Source organism: Montipora foliosa, chromosome 11, assembly GCF_036669935.1.
Source record: "Montipora foliosa isolate CH-2021 chromosome 11, ASM3666993v2, whole genome shotgun sequence".
Classification (NCBI taxonomy): domain Eukaryota; kingdom Metazoa; phylum Cnidaria; class Anthozoa; order Scleractinia; family Acroporidae; genus Montipora; species Montipora foliosa.
In genome coordinates this window covers 18,119,910-18,137,409 of record NC_090879.1, presented here as the reverse complement: position 1 = coordinate 18,137,409, position 17,500 = coordinate 18,119,910, and the positions used below count along the sequence as shown (strand labels likewise).

Here is a 17,500-nt window from a genome sequence, read left to right as displayed (position 1 = left end):
CATGTAATATGTGGACTTTGAGAAACATGAAAACAAAAAAAGTTAAGCAATGCTCTCCTTTGAATTGCAGAGTCTGAAACTATACAAATGGGTACTGCAATATTACAAATGAAGGATATTATTATTTAAGAAGACAACTTAAAATTTAGTAGAGAATTAGTAACTGTTGTTTACGAATGGCAAACCTAAAGAACCTATCCAAAAGGAACTTCTTTTTAAACCAACCCCAATACACTCTTCAATTCTACTCATTGCAAGTAAAGGGCACTCGGATAAAGGGTAGAGATGACACATCATTGTTCACAACTATACCAGTCTGGCAGTCTGTCAGTCTGGAATATCTAACTCCACTAAACTGGCTTTCTTTACATCTAGTGTAGAAAGCATACTACTATATGGCGCAGAAACCTGGACCATGAAGAGAGACCTACAAGAACGACTTGATGGCACCTACACTAGGCTTCTTATGAGAGTGCAGGATCACCAAACCAAGGAACAAATATAAGGGGAATATTCCCCAAATATCAACCATCCTCGCACAGAGAAGGGTACGCTTCGCAAGCCACTGCACTCGAGCACAGGACCAACCAGTCTCGAGGGTGATATCCTGGGGACTCCCGTGCTCCAACAGAAGGAGGCGACCTTTCACCTACATGGATGTTGTGGCTTGGGACTTAAATCTTTCAGTGGATGACATATGTAGCCTGATGAAGGAAAAAGAACTCTGGCGTTCTCTTGTTCAATCCATCTCGACTGCGGTCGATAGATGATGATGATGATGATGATAACAGTATTAAAATGAAAAGTACTGCAAGATCAAAATGTTGCGAGTTGATAACCATTACTCCTAAGAGGAAACATCACAAGGGATTGAAGTTATTGGAAGTTGTAGAGGTTAAAGAGCAAGATCTGACTCAAAACGACTGCAGTGATATAGGGCTAAGTTGTATATTTGGCTCTTACCATGGAAAAAAATAAGATGATGCAACTCATTACCTCATTAAAATCTCCAACCCTTGGAATGTGATTTTTTCTTGTTTTTCCTAAGACTGACCCATTATTTGAAATTATAACTGCAACACATTGTAACAAAAATAATCATAATTTGTACAAACCACAGACTGATCAAAAAACCCACGCAAACACAAAGAAAGCAATTGAAAGTAAACTTAGTTGCTTTCACACATACATATGCATGCAAATCACCTTGCAAGAGGCAATTAATAATCATAAATCACAAAAAATAAAAAACTTGCTCTTATTACATTTTATGGAAAAAGTATATGTGACCCTCAGTTAAAAGCATAAAAATTTAGAAGTATCACCTCAGTCAACAAAAATAAATTGATCACCATACCGAGATTAAAAAGCTGGCATTATGAGCCCTGAGCCTGTGTCACAGTATCAATTTGGAGATTGTGGGTTTCACAATCCTTCAAATTTCTGTGCTACAAACACCCTTTGATGCAGCTGCACCAAACCTTCCTTAGAAACGAATGCCATTAGCTAGTAATCATTTTTATACCAATTTATTGCACATTACTATTAGAGCAGTTGTCAAGTGACTGTCAAAAGTAATCATGCCATTGCTATGGTTTTAGTTTTGCTTTGTTATAATTTCTCATTAACTCTATACAAGATGATGAGTAATTACTCTTAGACTGCCAATCAGAAGTATAACATAGTATTCGTTTAACTAGCCAATCAAATCGATGAGTAAAACAATGATTAGTATTGTTTTTGCATTACATCATCTCTCTCATGCTGTACAGCACTTTATTCTGTGTAAACACAAACAGCATGCATTTTCTTTAGTTTTTTGTTGTAAAAATAGGTTTTGAAAGCCTTAATTAAGTTGTGAATTACTTTGATTCCTTACTGACACAGAAATGCAAAAGAAATATAAAACAAGAAAAATCTCACAACCGTTCTGTTTATTTTTGGCTGTGATCGACGTGGATGCCATTTTTTTTTTAGCACAACAACAATGCCAAGTGTTGTTTTTGCTTGCATTGGAGAATCAAAGCCAGTCTACGGTCTACCATCGCTAGGTCATAAAAAAGCCAGGCCTTATAACATTAAATTAAATCTTTTCCCAGGGATCGAATCTGTAAAATGTCAGCTTCTCTGAAAAGAATGTCTTCCGTTTTTGGTGCAATGAAGACCAAAGCACAACAACAGGACTGCATGTTTGTTAAAAAAAGAGAGAGAAATCAGCAACCAAAGCATTGGATGTGAAATGGCCAGCAAAGATACACATGTATCTAAAAAAGTGGGAATTTCAAATACAAAAGAAATGGGTAGCATGCTAGAGAAAGCTGCTGATTAAAAAGTATTTTTCAACCTTGCTCAGAGCCCTGGTATTACTGCAAAAACAAATTGTGAATTTCTAAGGAAATTCTTTAGTGTGTACTTACATTAAAAAAATTCTGCTCCTTGAACAAGTAAAAAGTAGCCACAATGTCTTTTCCTCTCAATCATTTATTTTGTTACTGTTTTCAAAGAAATGCAGCTCTAAATTCAGAGGAATTCAGATGGAAATGCGATTGAAAATTCCCAGTTATAATGGCTTGACAAACTGACATGAAAATACATGAACCCTAGGCCTTTTGATTGGCTAGTTATTCACTTCACATCAGAACATGACAGAACATAGACCTTAAGCTTATTCATAAATGGCGGTCACATTTATAATTCTTTTGTCCAAGTGCAAATTAGCCTACCAAGCCTCACTTTAGAGCAAGAATTCTTTTCAATTCATTGTATGGTATCGAGGAGCTAGGCTTGGTAGGCTAATTTGCACTTGGACAAAAGAATCATAAATTGACCTCCATTTATGAATAAGGTCTATTCTCTATGCTTGGCCAGGAATTACAAAGTAATTGCAGGATTGGTTTTACTCTTCATTGACTAGATAATACGTACTAGTTAATTAATACTAAATACTGTTCGTGGTTGGCTGAAAATGATAATTGCATGCGCTTGTGATTGGCTCTGTAATAATATTGCATTCCTTTTGGTTTTTGCACAGTCAATTGAAAACTGCTCTACACAGCAATACAAATATAGGAATCAAATATGCACCTGCAGTGTTGAAGAGTTTTTCTTGATTAACAACATCTCTTTCCAGAATTGGACAAACGATGACCATGTTGTGCTGTTTGGCAAGCTGAGAGATGAAACTGTTACTTACATCAATAAACAGAAGAAAAGTTTGCCACAAAGTCATTAAGTTTTTTGCCTTTGTACAGTATTTATAATGAAACATGTTATTTTACCTCCTGGCACAGCTTAATGGTAGATCCGTCTTCAGCTGACTCAGCCAACTCAGTCCAAGGATGCTTTTCACGAGTACAAAAAGCAAATGGCATCGCTATATGGCAAAGAGAACAATTCTTATTTTGAGAAAAATGTCACCATTACAAGATACCTACTACATAAAGCAGAGGCTTCAATACAAGTTGAAGTTGGCGGCTGGTTTGATTGAAATTAAACTGACTGACAGGGCTGTCAACTCTCCCGGATAATCAAGGCTCGAGACTCCAGATTTTGGATTGTATTTCCCGGTTTCAAGATTACAGTCTAAAATCTCCTGATTAATCACCAAAGTTTGTCATTTCTAGCGAGAATCGACTTTCACAACAATAAAATTTCAAATACATTGTGTTATTTTTCAAGAGTTATTTTAACATCGATAATAACAAATTTTGAACATTTCATAAATCCTGGGAAACAGTTCATTGCTATTGACGGATTGTAATTTAAGCAATAATGATTGGTCCAAAATAAACCAATCAAATTAAACATTGCAAGGCCAAATGACAGGTTTTTCGCGTGTTTTTTTGACTTTTTTGCTTAGGTTGCGTACTTGTGTCAAATCGCGGAGATTGAAGATGTCCATTGATTTTACTTTGCTTCAGAGGGAGTAATTTTAGGACTTTTAACTTTTGGTTTCCAACTTGTAAAGACAAATGTAGCTGAAAAAATTGTAAAGATTCCTGATTTAAATATCATACGTTGAACGGAGTTAGCAAGTATTTTTCATGTATAAGACGTCATATGAGGTCACAGGTGTTATGACATCATCATCTATTATCCCATCCCTACCAATTCTCAATATTTGATGACTTTGGGGTTGACAGCCCTGGACTGATATAATAATCTTAGGTTTGAAAGAATCTGCCTTTAATTTCTTCAATTTAGGAAAAAAAAAAGGCCGATTTCTCTGAGTGAAGAAGCCGACACTTTTGTCAGCTGTTGGTAAATTTATTATTGAAACCACTACGTTCTAAGGAAAACCGAATATTTTAAAGTTAGGATTAAAAACTAAACATGCAAATTAGACAGTAATGCACTGTCGTCATTTTATAAGTGATAAAATTAGAGGTACAGCATTTATTTAAGAGCACATACTCCAGCATTCCTGGAAACAAATGATGTTCACACCACACAAGGCTGCAGTATCAGTTATTTCTTTTATTCTATCATGAAGAGCAGACAACTGTAAAATAAGACAATAAATTCACTCAAGAGATGAAAACAGATAGTATTAATACATTTACCCAGGTTTTGCTTTATCTAAGGGGCAAGAAGTGCTGTTTAAGTGAATAATGATTATGAAGTTTGTGATGGTGATAATAAAAAGGTAAAGTCTCTTTTACAAGCCTAGAGAGGCCCATCAGGCCGGCGCTTATCTCCAGTTTCTATAGCATGAAGCGACTAGGAGTATTTCTACTCCCTCTTGATGGGATACTAGTCCATCGCAGGGTTACCCCAAGCATTTTTGTCGGTACCCATTTATACACCTGGGTGGAGAGTGGCAGTAAAGTGGGAGTAAAGTGCCCAAGAACACAACACAATGTCCACGGCCAGGACCTGAACCCGGACCACTCGATCCGGAGTCAAGCACTCTAACCATGAGGCCACGCCTCCCACGATGATGGTGATAATACCCAGTATTAATTATACTGATATTACACATTTTTACATTTGACACATAATCAAATGTACCTTTCAACCTTAACCTTTACTCTCCATGAATGACACCTATAGATCTTAGTCTGCCTAAAGCCAAACAAATTTAGGGGTGATTAGGGGTTAAGCATATCCTCAGTGAGAGGTCACTTACAGATCCTGCCCTAAAACCTGGAATATGAAAGTTAGTTTTAAATGTGTAATTAAACACTTTCATGTCCAAGGGGGCCCGCATTGACAAGGAAAATTGTCTGGGGTTATGACAGTTAATTCTATAAGTGTTAGATAAACTAATCTCTGTATATTTCCGTGTGAAGCAAGAAGGCTTGAATTTAGTAAAGCCAAAAATACTTTGACGCACTTTTCAAGGCTAGAAATTATGCCATTTTAATAAAATTATTTAACCTCTTGAGTGGACGCAGACGTTGTCAAAGGGGTCATAGTTTGTGAATGGAAGAAGATGTTGTTAAATACCTGATTTGCTAGTGGTGCATTTGTGGGCAAAATTATCTTATTTTGCACAGCACCTACTCTAACAATGCGAGGCTTTCGGAGTTGTTCTTCCTGGACACCAAACTTGTATCCAGCCAGTTCAAAGTTTCTCTCTTCTGCCAAACTCAATGCCTCAGAGGCTAACTCTAATTTGCTGCTCAAAAAGTGACAAACAAAATTAAAAGTTACCTCTATCAATTTACATTAAGCCTTTCAAGTTGTCATTTGGCCATGCAAATCGACCGAAAGATGGGTGTGAGGGGGCAGTGGGGCGCAAAACAGTGGGTAGACTTCATACCACTGTTATTCCGATTAGACCTTGCTAATTAGGTATTGTTATGTTCGCTTTGTTCTTTTGTTTTGTGGACATTAATTATTTAGGACCGGTACATGAGAGACCAGGCAAAACAGCACTGGGCGAAAACTGTACGGATCTTACGACAGACGGAGAGGTGATTGTGCGCTAGTAAAAGATTCACGACAAAATACCTCACTGGTTTGCCATACAAAATCCTATTTACTTCCTCTAGTTCCCTCGGTGGAAGATACTTTTCCAAACAACTCTCCAAGCTCGTAAATTCACCTGCCATATTTTACAAAACTCACAAGCTAATAAGATGACCGCGCGTGACAACGTTCCAAAGATCGTATGATGTTACTTTATTTCTGTCTAGGGTGGGGAGAATTCATTAGAAACTGTCAACGAGTTACTTTTGAATTTCATTCATAAAATGTCAAAACATTTTAACTGTACAAAGATTATTTTTAAGAAGTAAAAATTGAAGCGTGGAAGAACCAACATAAACTAAAACAAATCTTTTGAAATCTAGAAACGACTGTAACTATCCCCTCCCTTACGTCCTTTTTTTGTAATTAAAGAACTTTAATGAAATTAGCAAGTATTGCAAATCTAATTTGCAGGTCGCAGGTCGCGGGTTGCAAATTGTCTGAAAATCTTGACTCCCTATTTATTTACCCTTTGACTTTATTCGTTTTGAAGTCCTATCTTAAGTTTTTAATGAAACATAATTTGAATCTCTTTTTACCCACTTTCCCGAATCCCCGATCCAGGGCTGTGACGTGGCGCGTCGAATTATTGGTCTCCTGTTGGGAAGGACTTTGAGATGGCGTCGGTTAGGGAGGAATTACCGAAGTTAATGTGGAAACCACAGCCTGATCGGGCAATTAACATTCAAAGGTTCAAATCATTTGTGAATCACGCGTATGATATTCATTTAGGTTTGTATACCGCCTTAAAAAGTCAGTTAATAGTTCAGATAAATCAGGATAAATTCATGCGCCGATCTGAAAGCTTGACTGGTCGGCCTTATTTGCCGAACGCTGAATGGTTTGCTTTCAATTATGGTATTGCATGTCTGGACTAATAAGTTCTAAGCGCCGATTTCAAGAAAAAGGAACCATAGCCCCCTTTTGAAATACGGCAGGGCTAAAACACAGGAAAAAATAACAGATTCCCATTTTTGGCTATTTTAGGGTATTTAAAGAATACCAACAAAAATCCCAAATTTGGAAGAGTGAGACAAGTCCCAATTAGGGAACTTGGTTGCGAATTCCCTGGTTGGGACTTGTCTCACTTTGCCAAATTTGGGATTTTTATTGGTATTTTTCAAAATACCCTAAAATATCCAAAAATGGGAATCTGTTATTTTTTCCTGTGAAACACAGGTCACATTCCACAGGTCACTTGTGACCCACAACCCTCAATTTGGCAAACCCTAGGCCTAAAAACCCTAATTAGGCCTAAGGTGAGCCAAATTGAGGGGTAGGGTTACTTTCCAAAAGGTAAAACAATGACCTCTGCAGCGAGTGACCTGTGTTTCAGACCCGCTTCAAAATACCATAACCCTCTTTGTTTGCTCTCCAAAGTTTTGCATAGTCATTGTTTTTATTTCTCTTGGGACCATTGTAAGTGTCAAGAGAAACTGGAAACAATACGGATGTAAGATTTTGGACAGAATGCACTTGGTGGGGTCCAGTTAATTGTGTGGAATGGTGTTCTGCAATATTTTTGTTGAGGTCATCCTTTCCTGTCCCCCCAGAGAGGGGTACTCCCTTGATAGGTGTGGAGATGCTCGTTGTCTCTCTCAGGGGTGTTAATTTTGGATTTTGATCTCTCTTAGGATGTTCTGGGCAAAACACGATTATATGTAGCTGTGAAGGTCTTGCATAGAGTGTTTTCACATGACGTCATAGGTTTTCTAATTTTTTTATCTATACAAGCTAAAAAGTTACTTAGAAGTAAATCTTTTTACCAGTTTAGGCCCCACAGCGTTTTTTCGTTTTGAGAACACAGCATTTTGAATTTTTGCCTTGCGTGACACCAAGATAGTAACTGAGATAAAGCTGTCTGCTTCCAAAAACAGTTTTGCCTTGTTATTTTTGGCAAATTAAGCATTAAAAGCTGTAGAAGACATGTTTATTTAGTTCAGCTCACAAGCAAAATGAGAGGGCTTTTATCGCAAACAGATCAGGTCTAGACGTTTTGTTGATTTGAGGCCACCATATTGGTGTCCCTTAGAGGAACACCAACAAGGCATCTCCATACATAGCTCTGTAAAATTGAGTGACATATTTTGGCAAATAACTTGAGACATGGAGAGTTATTTTTGAATTAGTCTTTTGTAGCATTTTTTTTTCTTTGAATGCATACACCTTAGTTCTTTTAGCATTTCATTTTCTTTGAACGGTTTCAGATTTTATTTTTCATTGTGTGACAGTGAAAACACTTTACAGGGATGCATCTGAAGACATTTAGAAATTTATATTAATTTTGATATCTTTTAAATATGGTATCTTTTTGGGGTCAAAAACAGCCTGGGCCATGCCCAGATTTGTCTCTTTTAGGGGTTTAAATCAAAATTCCTGATGAGCATCCCTGCCCCTATCATACGTGAGTCCCAGCTGTTCCCCCCACCTCCCCCCCAGAGAAATGCACGGAAAGTCGTGCTACATTATTTTTCCTTTTTTAACCAATCATATTCTTGCTTTGTGGCATTGCCATAGCCACACCTATCGTCTTTGCTTAAACTCCCTACTGTCAATTAAGAAAAGGTTATGTCAGTGATATCATTACCTGATTACAGAAACATATGAGGAGTTGCGAAAATGGAGTGTTACGCACTATACAGATTTTTGGGAGACGTTCTGGAAGTATGCAAACATCATTCACTCTCAGAGTTATGATGAGGTACACAATAATTTTTAGGGCATTTATCCTTCCAAGAATTTGCCCTTGTGAGTGGACATAAAAAAATGATATTTGTAAAACTAAATTTAACATTGTGCTTTGTATGCTTTTATTGTCGATTAGAAGATCTTGGTGTTCAATATTTCTTGACACATGGGCTGGTTAACTTTAAAAAGCAAGAGCTTGTTTATTTTCTTAGAAATTTCACAATAAGATGACATGTTCAAAGGTCTGATCTACGTTCAAGGATTATTTAAAGACAGAACATATGGTACCTCAAGTTCAACAATTAACTTGGAAAAGGATGTCCCATCCCCAATTAAATGTGAACATACAACCCCTCACAAAACTGTTGAGACAATTATGGAAATGTCATGATAATTTTAGATCTTGCCAAATATAAATTATGATACCTTTCTTCCCCCTCCCCTCTCCCCCTATGCAATGTTGTTTTCTGTCTAATTTTCCTTACTAAACATATTTCACCTTGAAGGAGCACTAACATTGATTTTGGGGGGGAGGGTACATTTTTTTTCACAAAATCATATATTTTCTGCAAAAAAGGGAGGCATAATCAACTTGTCTCAAGAGGTTTTGTGGGGGATTGTAGCTCTCATGAGGCTGCATACTGTGATGTTTATTGTTATTTTATTTGTAGAACGTATCCCTTTGTGAGTTGAAATGAGAAATTTGTTTTAAGGTATTAGATCAATCCAAAGCGATGAAAGACATTCCTGAGTGGTTTCGTGGAGCTCATCTGAACTTTGCAGAGAATCTCTTGCGTTTTGATGATGACAAAGTGGCACTTTACATGGCAGGTACAAAGTCAGCTTTTTCCTGAAATCAGCTTTCCACTTCCAATGTTTGATATTATCTTTTCAATGCTTAACATTTCTGTAGGAGAAGGACAGGAAGTTCAGTCTATAACCTTCCATCAGCTAAAAAGAAATGTGACAAGGCTAGCCTCGGCATTGAAAAATTATGGAGTCAAGAAAGGAGACAGGATTGTTGGTGTGTGTGGAATGTAACATCTACCCTTGTATCAAATAAAATATAATACTATAGGGACAATGATTTTTGCCCATAAATTATTTTTAAACTTTAAAGGGGACATAGTTTATGAGAGGATCAAGGTAGAGGTTGTCGGTCACCCTAAAGCGCAGACTGCAGACTTTGCAGACCTTGCAGACCAGGGGTAAAATATGGAGTTACCCTCACTATTATTGAGAGCTAACCATAAACAGGCTAACCTGAATGTTATTTAGGCCTGATCAGACTAACCAAATGTTATTTAGGCCTAAATTCAGGCTAACCGAATTTTCATTTTACAGACAGTCTGAACAGTCTGCAGTCTGCATTTTTCAGTGTCCCGAACAGCCCCCCACTGACAAGTAAAATCATCTGGAGCATTTAACCTGCAGCTACATGAGCGATTTTTTGCTCACGCTGGTGATGCAATTTTTTCAAATTTTGTCACGTCGCCAGAGCGCGATCAAAATCACATGTGTAGCTACCCTTGAACTGGCGATGCAACTGGTGAAAAAATTGCAAGAAAAAAAGTCGCCAGAGTTGAAACTTTTGCAACAAAATCGCAGAGAGAGTTGCCCGTGTAGCCACCCTGCAACTTTTTGCCCGTGCTTTCAACGCAACTAAAGAGAATTTAGCCAATGAAATTAAAGGAGTGTTTGTTTATGGTACCCAGGTCTCTTGAAGTATGCGATTTGTGCGACCTTCAATTTGTTGCCAAAATTTGTCATAAGTGTAGCCCCCCGGTGTGGGGGGGGGGGGGGGGGGTACTTTAGGAATTTCTGGGTGGGGATGTGCCGCTGGGACCCTGGAACCCTTAACCTATACCAGAGCTAGTTTCAGCTGGATTTTGCTACCCTATACTACAGTAAACTCCCCAAATCACTCCTATCCTAGAGTAGCTGTTTTCCAGAAACTGAGGTCGTTAGCACAGTCTAAAGCAAAGCCAAAACAAAACCTTTCTTTCACTTCTTTCTTAAAAAATGATTTATTTATACATGTCCAGCAATGCCAAGCACGTACGTACGCGTTATCAAGACAATAAACTGTTTAATTTTAACCAGTACTAATACCTCTGATTTCCGTCTGAATCCCGGTTTTTGACAGTTAATAATAATATCCAGTAGCGTTTTATGATAGTCATCTGTCAACGCTGTTGAGGCTGAGTCGTGAAAATTTAACTTGCGGATTCTCATTTTTTCATATTTTTGAGTAGCAATTCTTGGTTTCCTTAGTCCAGATAAAATCTTCAACCAACTTGTCAGTTTCGTGAAAAATGATACCCTATTCTAGATCCAAAAGCTCCGATTTATCTACCCTATGCTAGAGTAAACTGCTTGAAACCCATACCCTTCACGGCGGCACATACCTATATAGCCCATATATGGCAGTACCCCCCCCCCCCCTCCGGGGTGTAGCCACCCTCGCGCGCAGGCGACGGGACAAAATTTGAACAAAGTAAGTAAAACTGATTAAGTCTCACTGCCAGGGGTCAATGGGTTATAGCTTTTTACATGTACCCTTCTTTATTTGCTGGCACTGTGTTCCATTATAAAAATAGGGATTAGATTTAGTTTAGGGCCTCTTATTACTTACTGTCCTGTGATGAGTTGGGCAGATTTGTTGGTTCAACAGTTTTTTTTAACAAATCAACCAGACATTATCAAAGGAAGCTGCTATACCATTCAATTGATTTTCAAACTGTTCTTTCATATTTTCATGTTTCTGTAATATTCCCCTAGCCTGTCAGACACACTGAATTGAAATATGTATTTAATTCGTTCTTTGGTCCCTCCTAAAGTTACATTATTTTACTTGTGCACAAGCTACAGTTCTTTATTGACAGCTGCTTCCTTAGCCTGTTAGAACTGTGAAGAACACCATGTCTTGTAGTCAGGTACCAATAAATCCAATAACAGTGTCTGCTAGATACCCACTTAAACTAAACTCCTATTTTTGCTAGGTTATATACCCAACTGTGCCTTGGCTGTTGAAGCTATGCTAGCTACTGCAAGTCTGGGTGCCATATGGAGTTCAACCTCACCAGACTTTGGTGTTACGGTATTACTTATTAATAGACAGCTCTTTTTTTTTTTTCGTTCAATTTTAACTCAACCAACTTCATGCAAACACCAAAATACACTTCACAGATCAAAACACTTACTGGTAACTAACACATAACAACACCAAAATATGTTACTCAAGAAACCAATACCATTTTTACAAAAGCAGTTTGGGTATTTGTCATAACAGAATTGTATTTCTCCAATTTAATTTTTTCATAAACAAAATTAATATACATGTAGTCTGCAAAGTGAAACTCTTTATTTTCCTCAAGCACATTTACTGTATAGAAAGTACTTCCCTCTAAGTATTAAGTGGTCGAGGGTTGAGAAAGACCACGAATCGTTCAGCACACCATATACCATATATTTTTCTGAATGGAGTGAGTTATACCAAAAATTGATGAATTCATGCCAAAACCATCTAGTGATCACGCATGACCAGAGGAGATGCAACATAGTTGGTTTAGTACTGGTGCAATAATAGACAAGTCATTAATGCAACATATATACATTCAGTTAAAAGTAAATTAAACTATTCTTGAAAATGTGCATTGAAAGTATTTATATCTGGTTTCAGGGTGTGTTGGACAGGTTTAAGCAAATAAATCCAAAGATTATGTTTTCAGTGGATGCTGTCAGATACAATAACAAAATACATAACCATTTGGAAAAACTGACTCACGTTGTGCAAAGTAAGTCACAACTAATGTTTACCTTAGATAAGATTTATTTATTCATGTCCCCATGAGTATCTTTGTGTACAGTGGGGACTTGACCTGCATTTGTGGTGTAATAAGGGAAAATGGGGTTTGGAATCAGAACCAAAAGGTGTGGGAGCTGGAGAGAAAAGAGTAAGAACCGCTTAGCCATCTAAGGATCTTATGTCATTCAACCCATGGGTTGTCCTAAAAGCCGGAATCCGGAATCACAGGTCATTGTTTTACCAATACAGAGAGTAAAAACTCCTAAACATTCATAAAAGCTAACCTTAGGCCTAAAAACGTTTGTTTAGGCCTGTTTAGGCCTAATCAGGCCTAAGGTTAGCTTTTATGAATGTTTAGGAGTTTTTACTCTCTGTATTGGTAAAACAATGACCTGTGATTCCGGATTCTGGCTTTTAGGACAACCCTAAGCCATTGACCTCTGGGAGTGAGACTTGTAACAGATTTTACTGTCTAACACCTGGCGATTTTACTTGAACTGAGGTCATTTTAGGATGCCTGGTGGCTGAGGAGTCAATGGGTGAAAGGAGCCAATCTAATTTCAATATTTTAATTTGCTTGGTTCTGGTTCCTTGCGTGAGTGTTTTCATCAGTGGGTTTGTAATGTTATTATCATCACTAAAATCCTGTGGAAATCGGTGGGTCTGATCCATTCTCTTTATGAAAAGTTAACACTCTTCATGCAAGTGTGAGAATAAGCAATAAATTAGTGTACAGTCCATTCTAGTTATAAAAAGTTTACACCCTTCATGCAAGCGTGAGAATAAGCAATAAATTGGCGTACAGTCGTTTTTTGCTAAAAGGAAGGTACTAATGATTAAAGTGTTACCATTAAAGTTAAAGTATGTTGCTTTTTTGCCTATACTTGCATTATACATGAAAACCTGAGCCCTTTCAAAGAAGACCAACAACTAAATATACAGTCAGACTGTAAACAATTTTTTTAGCAGGAAATAGGAGAGTCATGCCTTCGAGTACAGATGAGAATGTAAACAATATTCTAAGCATAGAGGACTCCTCATCCACTTTCCATGTTCTGCTTCGCTAAAGATTTACGATAAGATAATGTTCATCATAAAAATGTGCTTTGTTGTCATCAATTTAAATCTATCCTTTTAAATCATTCCACAGGCCTTCCCGACCTGGAAAAAGTTATTGTTATGCCTTTTGTTGGAAAAGCTGATGATATCGAAGTTTCTGGTGTCCCCAAGAGGTGTTCTCCCCATTGAGGCTGTTATTGGCCAACAAAGCAATAATTATTAATTGAATATAAATAAACACAACAAATCTTTAAGAAACCCATCTTGCCGGAGGCAGACCAGGTTGGTTAATTAATGCTTAGCCTTTATAGATGGTTTTCACTCGCGTGACTTGGCGTCCATATTGGTGTACAAAATGTATGCATGGAATCTGCATAAAAATAGAGTTTGATTCCCAAAGGAGAGAACGTCTATTGTTCTTGTATACCAACATGGCAACTGTGACGTCACGTGAAAACGATCTATAGGTAGATTGTTCCACATACAAGTTCCGATGTGATTTAGTGATCAATGAGCTCAGTTACTATTTAAATTTATTGTTGATTAAACTAATCTGAATTTGTCCCTTAAAAGGTTAGATTGCTCATGATTAGTGGCTAGTTAATCCAACTTGAAGGTAGTTCCATCCCTAATGCTTAGTTTGGCAGTTCATTTGAAATCACGACTTTGTCATTTTGCCCCTGCAAACTACTGGAACTACCCTTGAATCACTAGCAATACTTTCATTACCAAAACAGGCTATTTGCACTTGTTTATTGATATACCGGGAAGTTGGACCACATGTACACTGTAGATATTAGAAAAACTAAGGACAATGAATGATAGGCCCTTTAGTGTTCAAGGATTAAATTAGCATTTGAATGTCTTCATAAAATTATGTATTGTCCTAAGTTGAATGATATTTGAAGCTGGACCTGACACAATCGTTTGATCTCTCAAGTTTATCTCGAAGACCATTAGTGATACTAAGAACAGACTATAGTATTCCTAGAGCTGCAAAATGAAGGTCTTGTTAAGCTTAGCAGCGCATAACTGTTTCAATTAAGGTTGATCAGCTCGTACAACTGGTTGCTTTGGTGAAGAGTGTCCAGCTGTAAAAGCCCCAGTAAGTGTTCAAAGGTTCACTGGGTAATTCCTTGTTCTTACAGCACCTACAAGCTATTAGCAATAAATTCAGTATGGTCCGGTGGTTAGGGCGCTTGCCTTGAGATCCGGAGATCCCGGGTTCAAGACACGTTCTGACTTCTGGTTGAATTTGTTCCTGGTAGTCCCTGGTTCAACTTCATAGCTGCACTTGTAAATAGCCAACTAGCTTGCCTCCGGCCAGTTGGAATTCTTAACAGTTGTTGTTGAAATGTTCTGTTCTGTCATGATTGTGTTTCACTGACCCTGAAAAGCCCCAATGGGGAGTGGTCAATTCAGTATGTATCGTATTGTAAATTCATCAAAATTTTCCCCTCACTCCAAGCTCCATTTGTGTTTTCATTACAATTTGATTATTCCTGTGTGGTGTAGTTAAACTGCAGCAACTTCCACCAAGTTTGTTTACCTTTATTCATCACATGCCAGCCAATACTCTTGTCAGATCCAGCATATGCTGCTTACCATTCAGCTTGTGGTGCTGGAAGATAAGCGAGATTGTTTTAGGTCATGCAATCAGGAATTCTCTTTGACTACCCAGTTGCAAGGAAGTGTTTTCCTCAATAATGCAATCTGACTGGTTATTTCATTATTTTATGTTACTCAGAAAATGTGACATTCTCTTTTCCAAAACATACGAAGTGGTTTTTCTTTTTTATTGTCTCAAGTACCTTAATTTCATTTCCTTTTAATCTTTGCAGCATTCTGTTGTCAGAGTTTACAAAGTTTTCAGATGAAAAACCAATCCTTGAATTTGTACAAGTTCCTTTCAATCACCCCTTGTTTATCATGTTCTCATCAGGAACAACAGGGCCACCAAAATGCATGGTCCATTCAGTTGGGGTAAGCAACAACAAATTTTGTCATAGAAATTATCAAAAGGTCAAAAGAATAGAAATCAAAACAACAATCAAGGGGACTTATGAGAACGTATGTTGAGTTGCATACACCTTATTTCAAAATGGCTGTCATTTTAGTATTCTTTTGTTTGATTGCAAATTGGCCCTTTTGGCCTCATTCGAGTTTAAATATTCTGTTGAATTTTACGTTTGAAAACGAGGTCAAGAGGGCCAATTTGCAAGGAAACAAAAGAATACTAAAATGGAGGCCATTTTGGAATAAGGTGTATTCATCAACATGATTTTCAGTAACATCAAGATCCTTACCTTTGGCAAATTTGCGTGGAACAAAAGTAGCTAAAAAACTATTGCAGAGAGAGTATTCAGGCCTAGGCAGGTTTTTTTGTGGGAAGGTGCGAGCCTCTTGGGGGGAGGGGGGTGGGGTTTATGCTCCGCCTATTAGGTTGTCTGAGACTGCATTTCGTGCATTTTGAAAGCAGTATGATATGAAAACAGATGTCCAAAAGTGAACTTAAAAACGTGTAAAATACTGAAGCTTTTGAAGTTCAAAATGAAATTTTTTTGGCGCAGAGGCTACTTTCTGTATGTATTTTACAGTTTTAGAGAATATTGTCACTATTTAAAAAGAACAAAAATAGAAATAAAGTTGACAATCCATATTATTCACTGGGTTTGCTGCACAGCAAACCATGATGATCAGCAGTGCTGATCATCATTGATCTTTTAGCAGTGTGCCAAGTGCAAGCCCCCTTGGGTACTTCTTAGCAAACTTCCAGAGCCATGTCTGTTAGATAGTGGATGTGCATAAGGGCCAGTGAAGAAAACCACCCTCGTGTCATCCTGGCTCTGTTAAAAGTGTGTAGCTGCCTTAGAGCACTTGCACTTCGTTTTTACTACACAAACAGGGAATCAGATCAATACTATATGTATGGTTTTTTATCAATTGCCTTTTTTACGTCATTGGTCAACAAAAAAGTGGACCTCTGTCGCCTGGGGGGGGGGGGGGGGGTGCAGGGGCACCCATCACACCCCCTTCCCTAAAATGAAATTAAGTATTCACAGCAGGGTAATTTTAACCAAAACTTGAATCTGACAAGTATATATTTGCAGGGAACGCTGATACAGCATCTCAAAGAACATCTACTTCACAGCAACATGAGCAGAAATGATGTGATAATGTATTACACTACGGTAAGAGGAGGGTGTTATTTTCCACCACGCAGTTCACTTGGTTTCATCTGCCTAAAGTGCTGTTACAGTTCCACCAAGGCCATTTCATGTGAGTCAGGCTAGTGTCTGGGACCAGTAAAAGACAAACAGTTATTTTAGGCAATAGATCGTCTCTGATTTAATTTTTACTTTTTTTTAAATGAGCTTGCTTGTGGCAAAGGCATATCTAAAATAGACAGACTTTAAAACAGTAAGAATGATCATTACTACATCTCCTTTTATGTTTACTGGGGATCATTTGCTCTTCCTAAGGGAATTCAACTATTTTTTGGTGTTGCAGACTGGCTGGATGATGTGGAACTGGTTAGTCTCTGCAATTGCTGTTGGAGCTTCTGTTGTTTTATATGATGGATCGCCTCTGGTACCAACACCACATGTGTTGTGGGACCTTGTGGACAAAATAGGGTAAGTTTAGCCAAGACTCATTACCAGCGTCTTTGTCTGCTTTGTTCTCCTCCTTTTCCACCCGTACTACACAATACAGTCTTTGATTTAATTCTCAGCTATACTAATACTTTAAGCTAAGTTTATAATAAACATATTTCACTTTCTTTTTGTAGAATAACCATTGTTGGCACTGGAGCCAAATGGTTGTCAGTTTTGGAGGAAAGGAAAGTACAACCCAGTAAGTTACAGTGAAAAAAAAATAGAAAGCTGTGGCCTTTCAGGGTGGCAACAGCCCTAAAGTGACTACCTTAATAATAAGTATGCTAATGCACTGATCAACTCGAAACTTCAACAT

At 37.7% G+C, this 17,500-nt stretch overlaps 2 protein-coding genes and 1 long non-coding RNA gene across 7 annotated transcripts in view; 2 read left to right on the top strand and 1 right to left on the bottom strand.

The window, feature by feature from the left end:
- LOC137977116 (uncharacterized) overlaps nt 1–990 on the top strand; it is a 12,193-nt gene extending 11,203 nt beyond the window's left edge. For all 3 annotated transcript variants that reach the window (XR_011117798.1, XR_011117796.1, XR_011117797.1), the window contains one exon: nt 376–990. This is a non-coding gene — a long non-coding RNA (uncharacterized lncRNA). The remainder of the gene's footprint in view (nt 1–375) is intronic.
- LOC137977113 (beta-ureidopropionase-like) overlaps nt 1–6,114 on the bottom strand; it is a 13,653-nt gene extending 7,539 nt beyond the window's left edge. The window contains exons 1-7 of the mRNA XM_068824393.1: nt 5,956–6,114; nt 5,449–5,620; nt 4,414–4,501; nt 3,279–3,373; nt 3,085–3,169; nt 997–1,073; nt 1–15 (exon numbers count right to left, since the gene is read on the bottom strand). The exon at nt 1–15 is cut by the window's left edge and continues 40 nt beyond it. Of these exons, the coding sequence (XP_068680494.1) occupies nt 1–15; nt 997–1,073; nt 3,085–3,169; nt 3,279–3,373; nt 4,414–4,501; nt 5,449–5,620; nt 5,956–6,056 (633 nt within the window). The 5' untranslated portion in view covers nt 6,057–6,114. The remainder of the gene's footprint in view (nt 16–996; nt 1,074–3,084; nt 3,170–3,278; nt 3,374–4,413; nt 4,502–5,448; nt 5,621–5,955) is intronic.
- Nucleotides 6,115–6,430: 316 nt separating this feature from the next.
- Nucleotides 6,431–17,500, top strand: part of LOC137977112 (acetoacetyl-CoA synthetase-like) — a 19,775-nt gene continuing 8,705 nt past the window's right edge. The window contains exons 1-11 of one of the 3 annotated variants that reach the window (XM_068824391.1): nt 6,431–6,705; nt 8,571–8,674; nt 9,375–9,492; nt 9,575–9,685; nt 11,664–11,761; nt 12,344–12,458; nt 13,620–13,701; nt 15,370–15,511; nt 16,639–16,719; nt 17,039–17,163; nt 17,319–17,383. In XM_068824391.1, the coding sequence (XP_068680492.1) occupies nt 6,591–6,705; nt 8,571–8,674; nt 9,375–9,492; nt 9,575–9,685; nt 11,664–11,761; nt 12,344–12,458; nt 13,620–13,701; nt 15,370–15,511; nt 16,639–16,719; nt 17,039–17,163; nt 17,319–17,383 (1,156 nt within the window). In that variant the 5' untranslated portion in view covers nt 6,431–6,590. The remainder of the gene's footprint in view (nt 6,706–8,570; nt 8,675–9,374; nt 9,493–9,574; nt 9,686–11,663; nt 11,762–12,343; nt 12,459–13,619; nt 13,702–15,369; nt 15,512–16,638; nt 16,720–17,038; nt 17,164–17,318; nt 17,384–17,500) is intronic. The other 2 variants (XM_068824390.1, XM_068824392.1) reach the window with 2 other exon arrangements.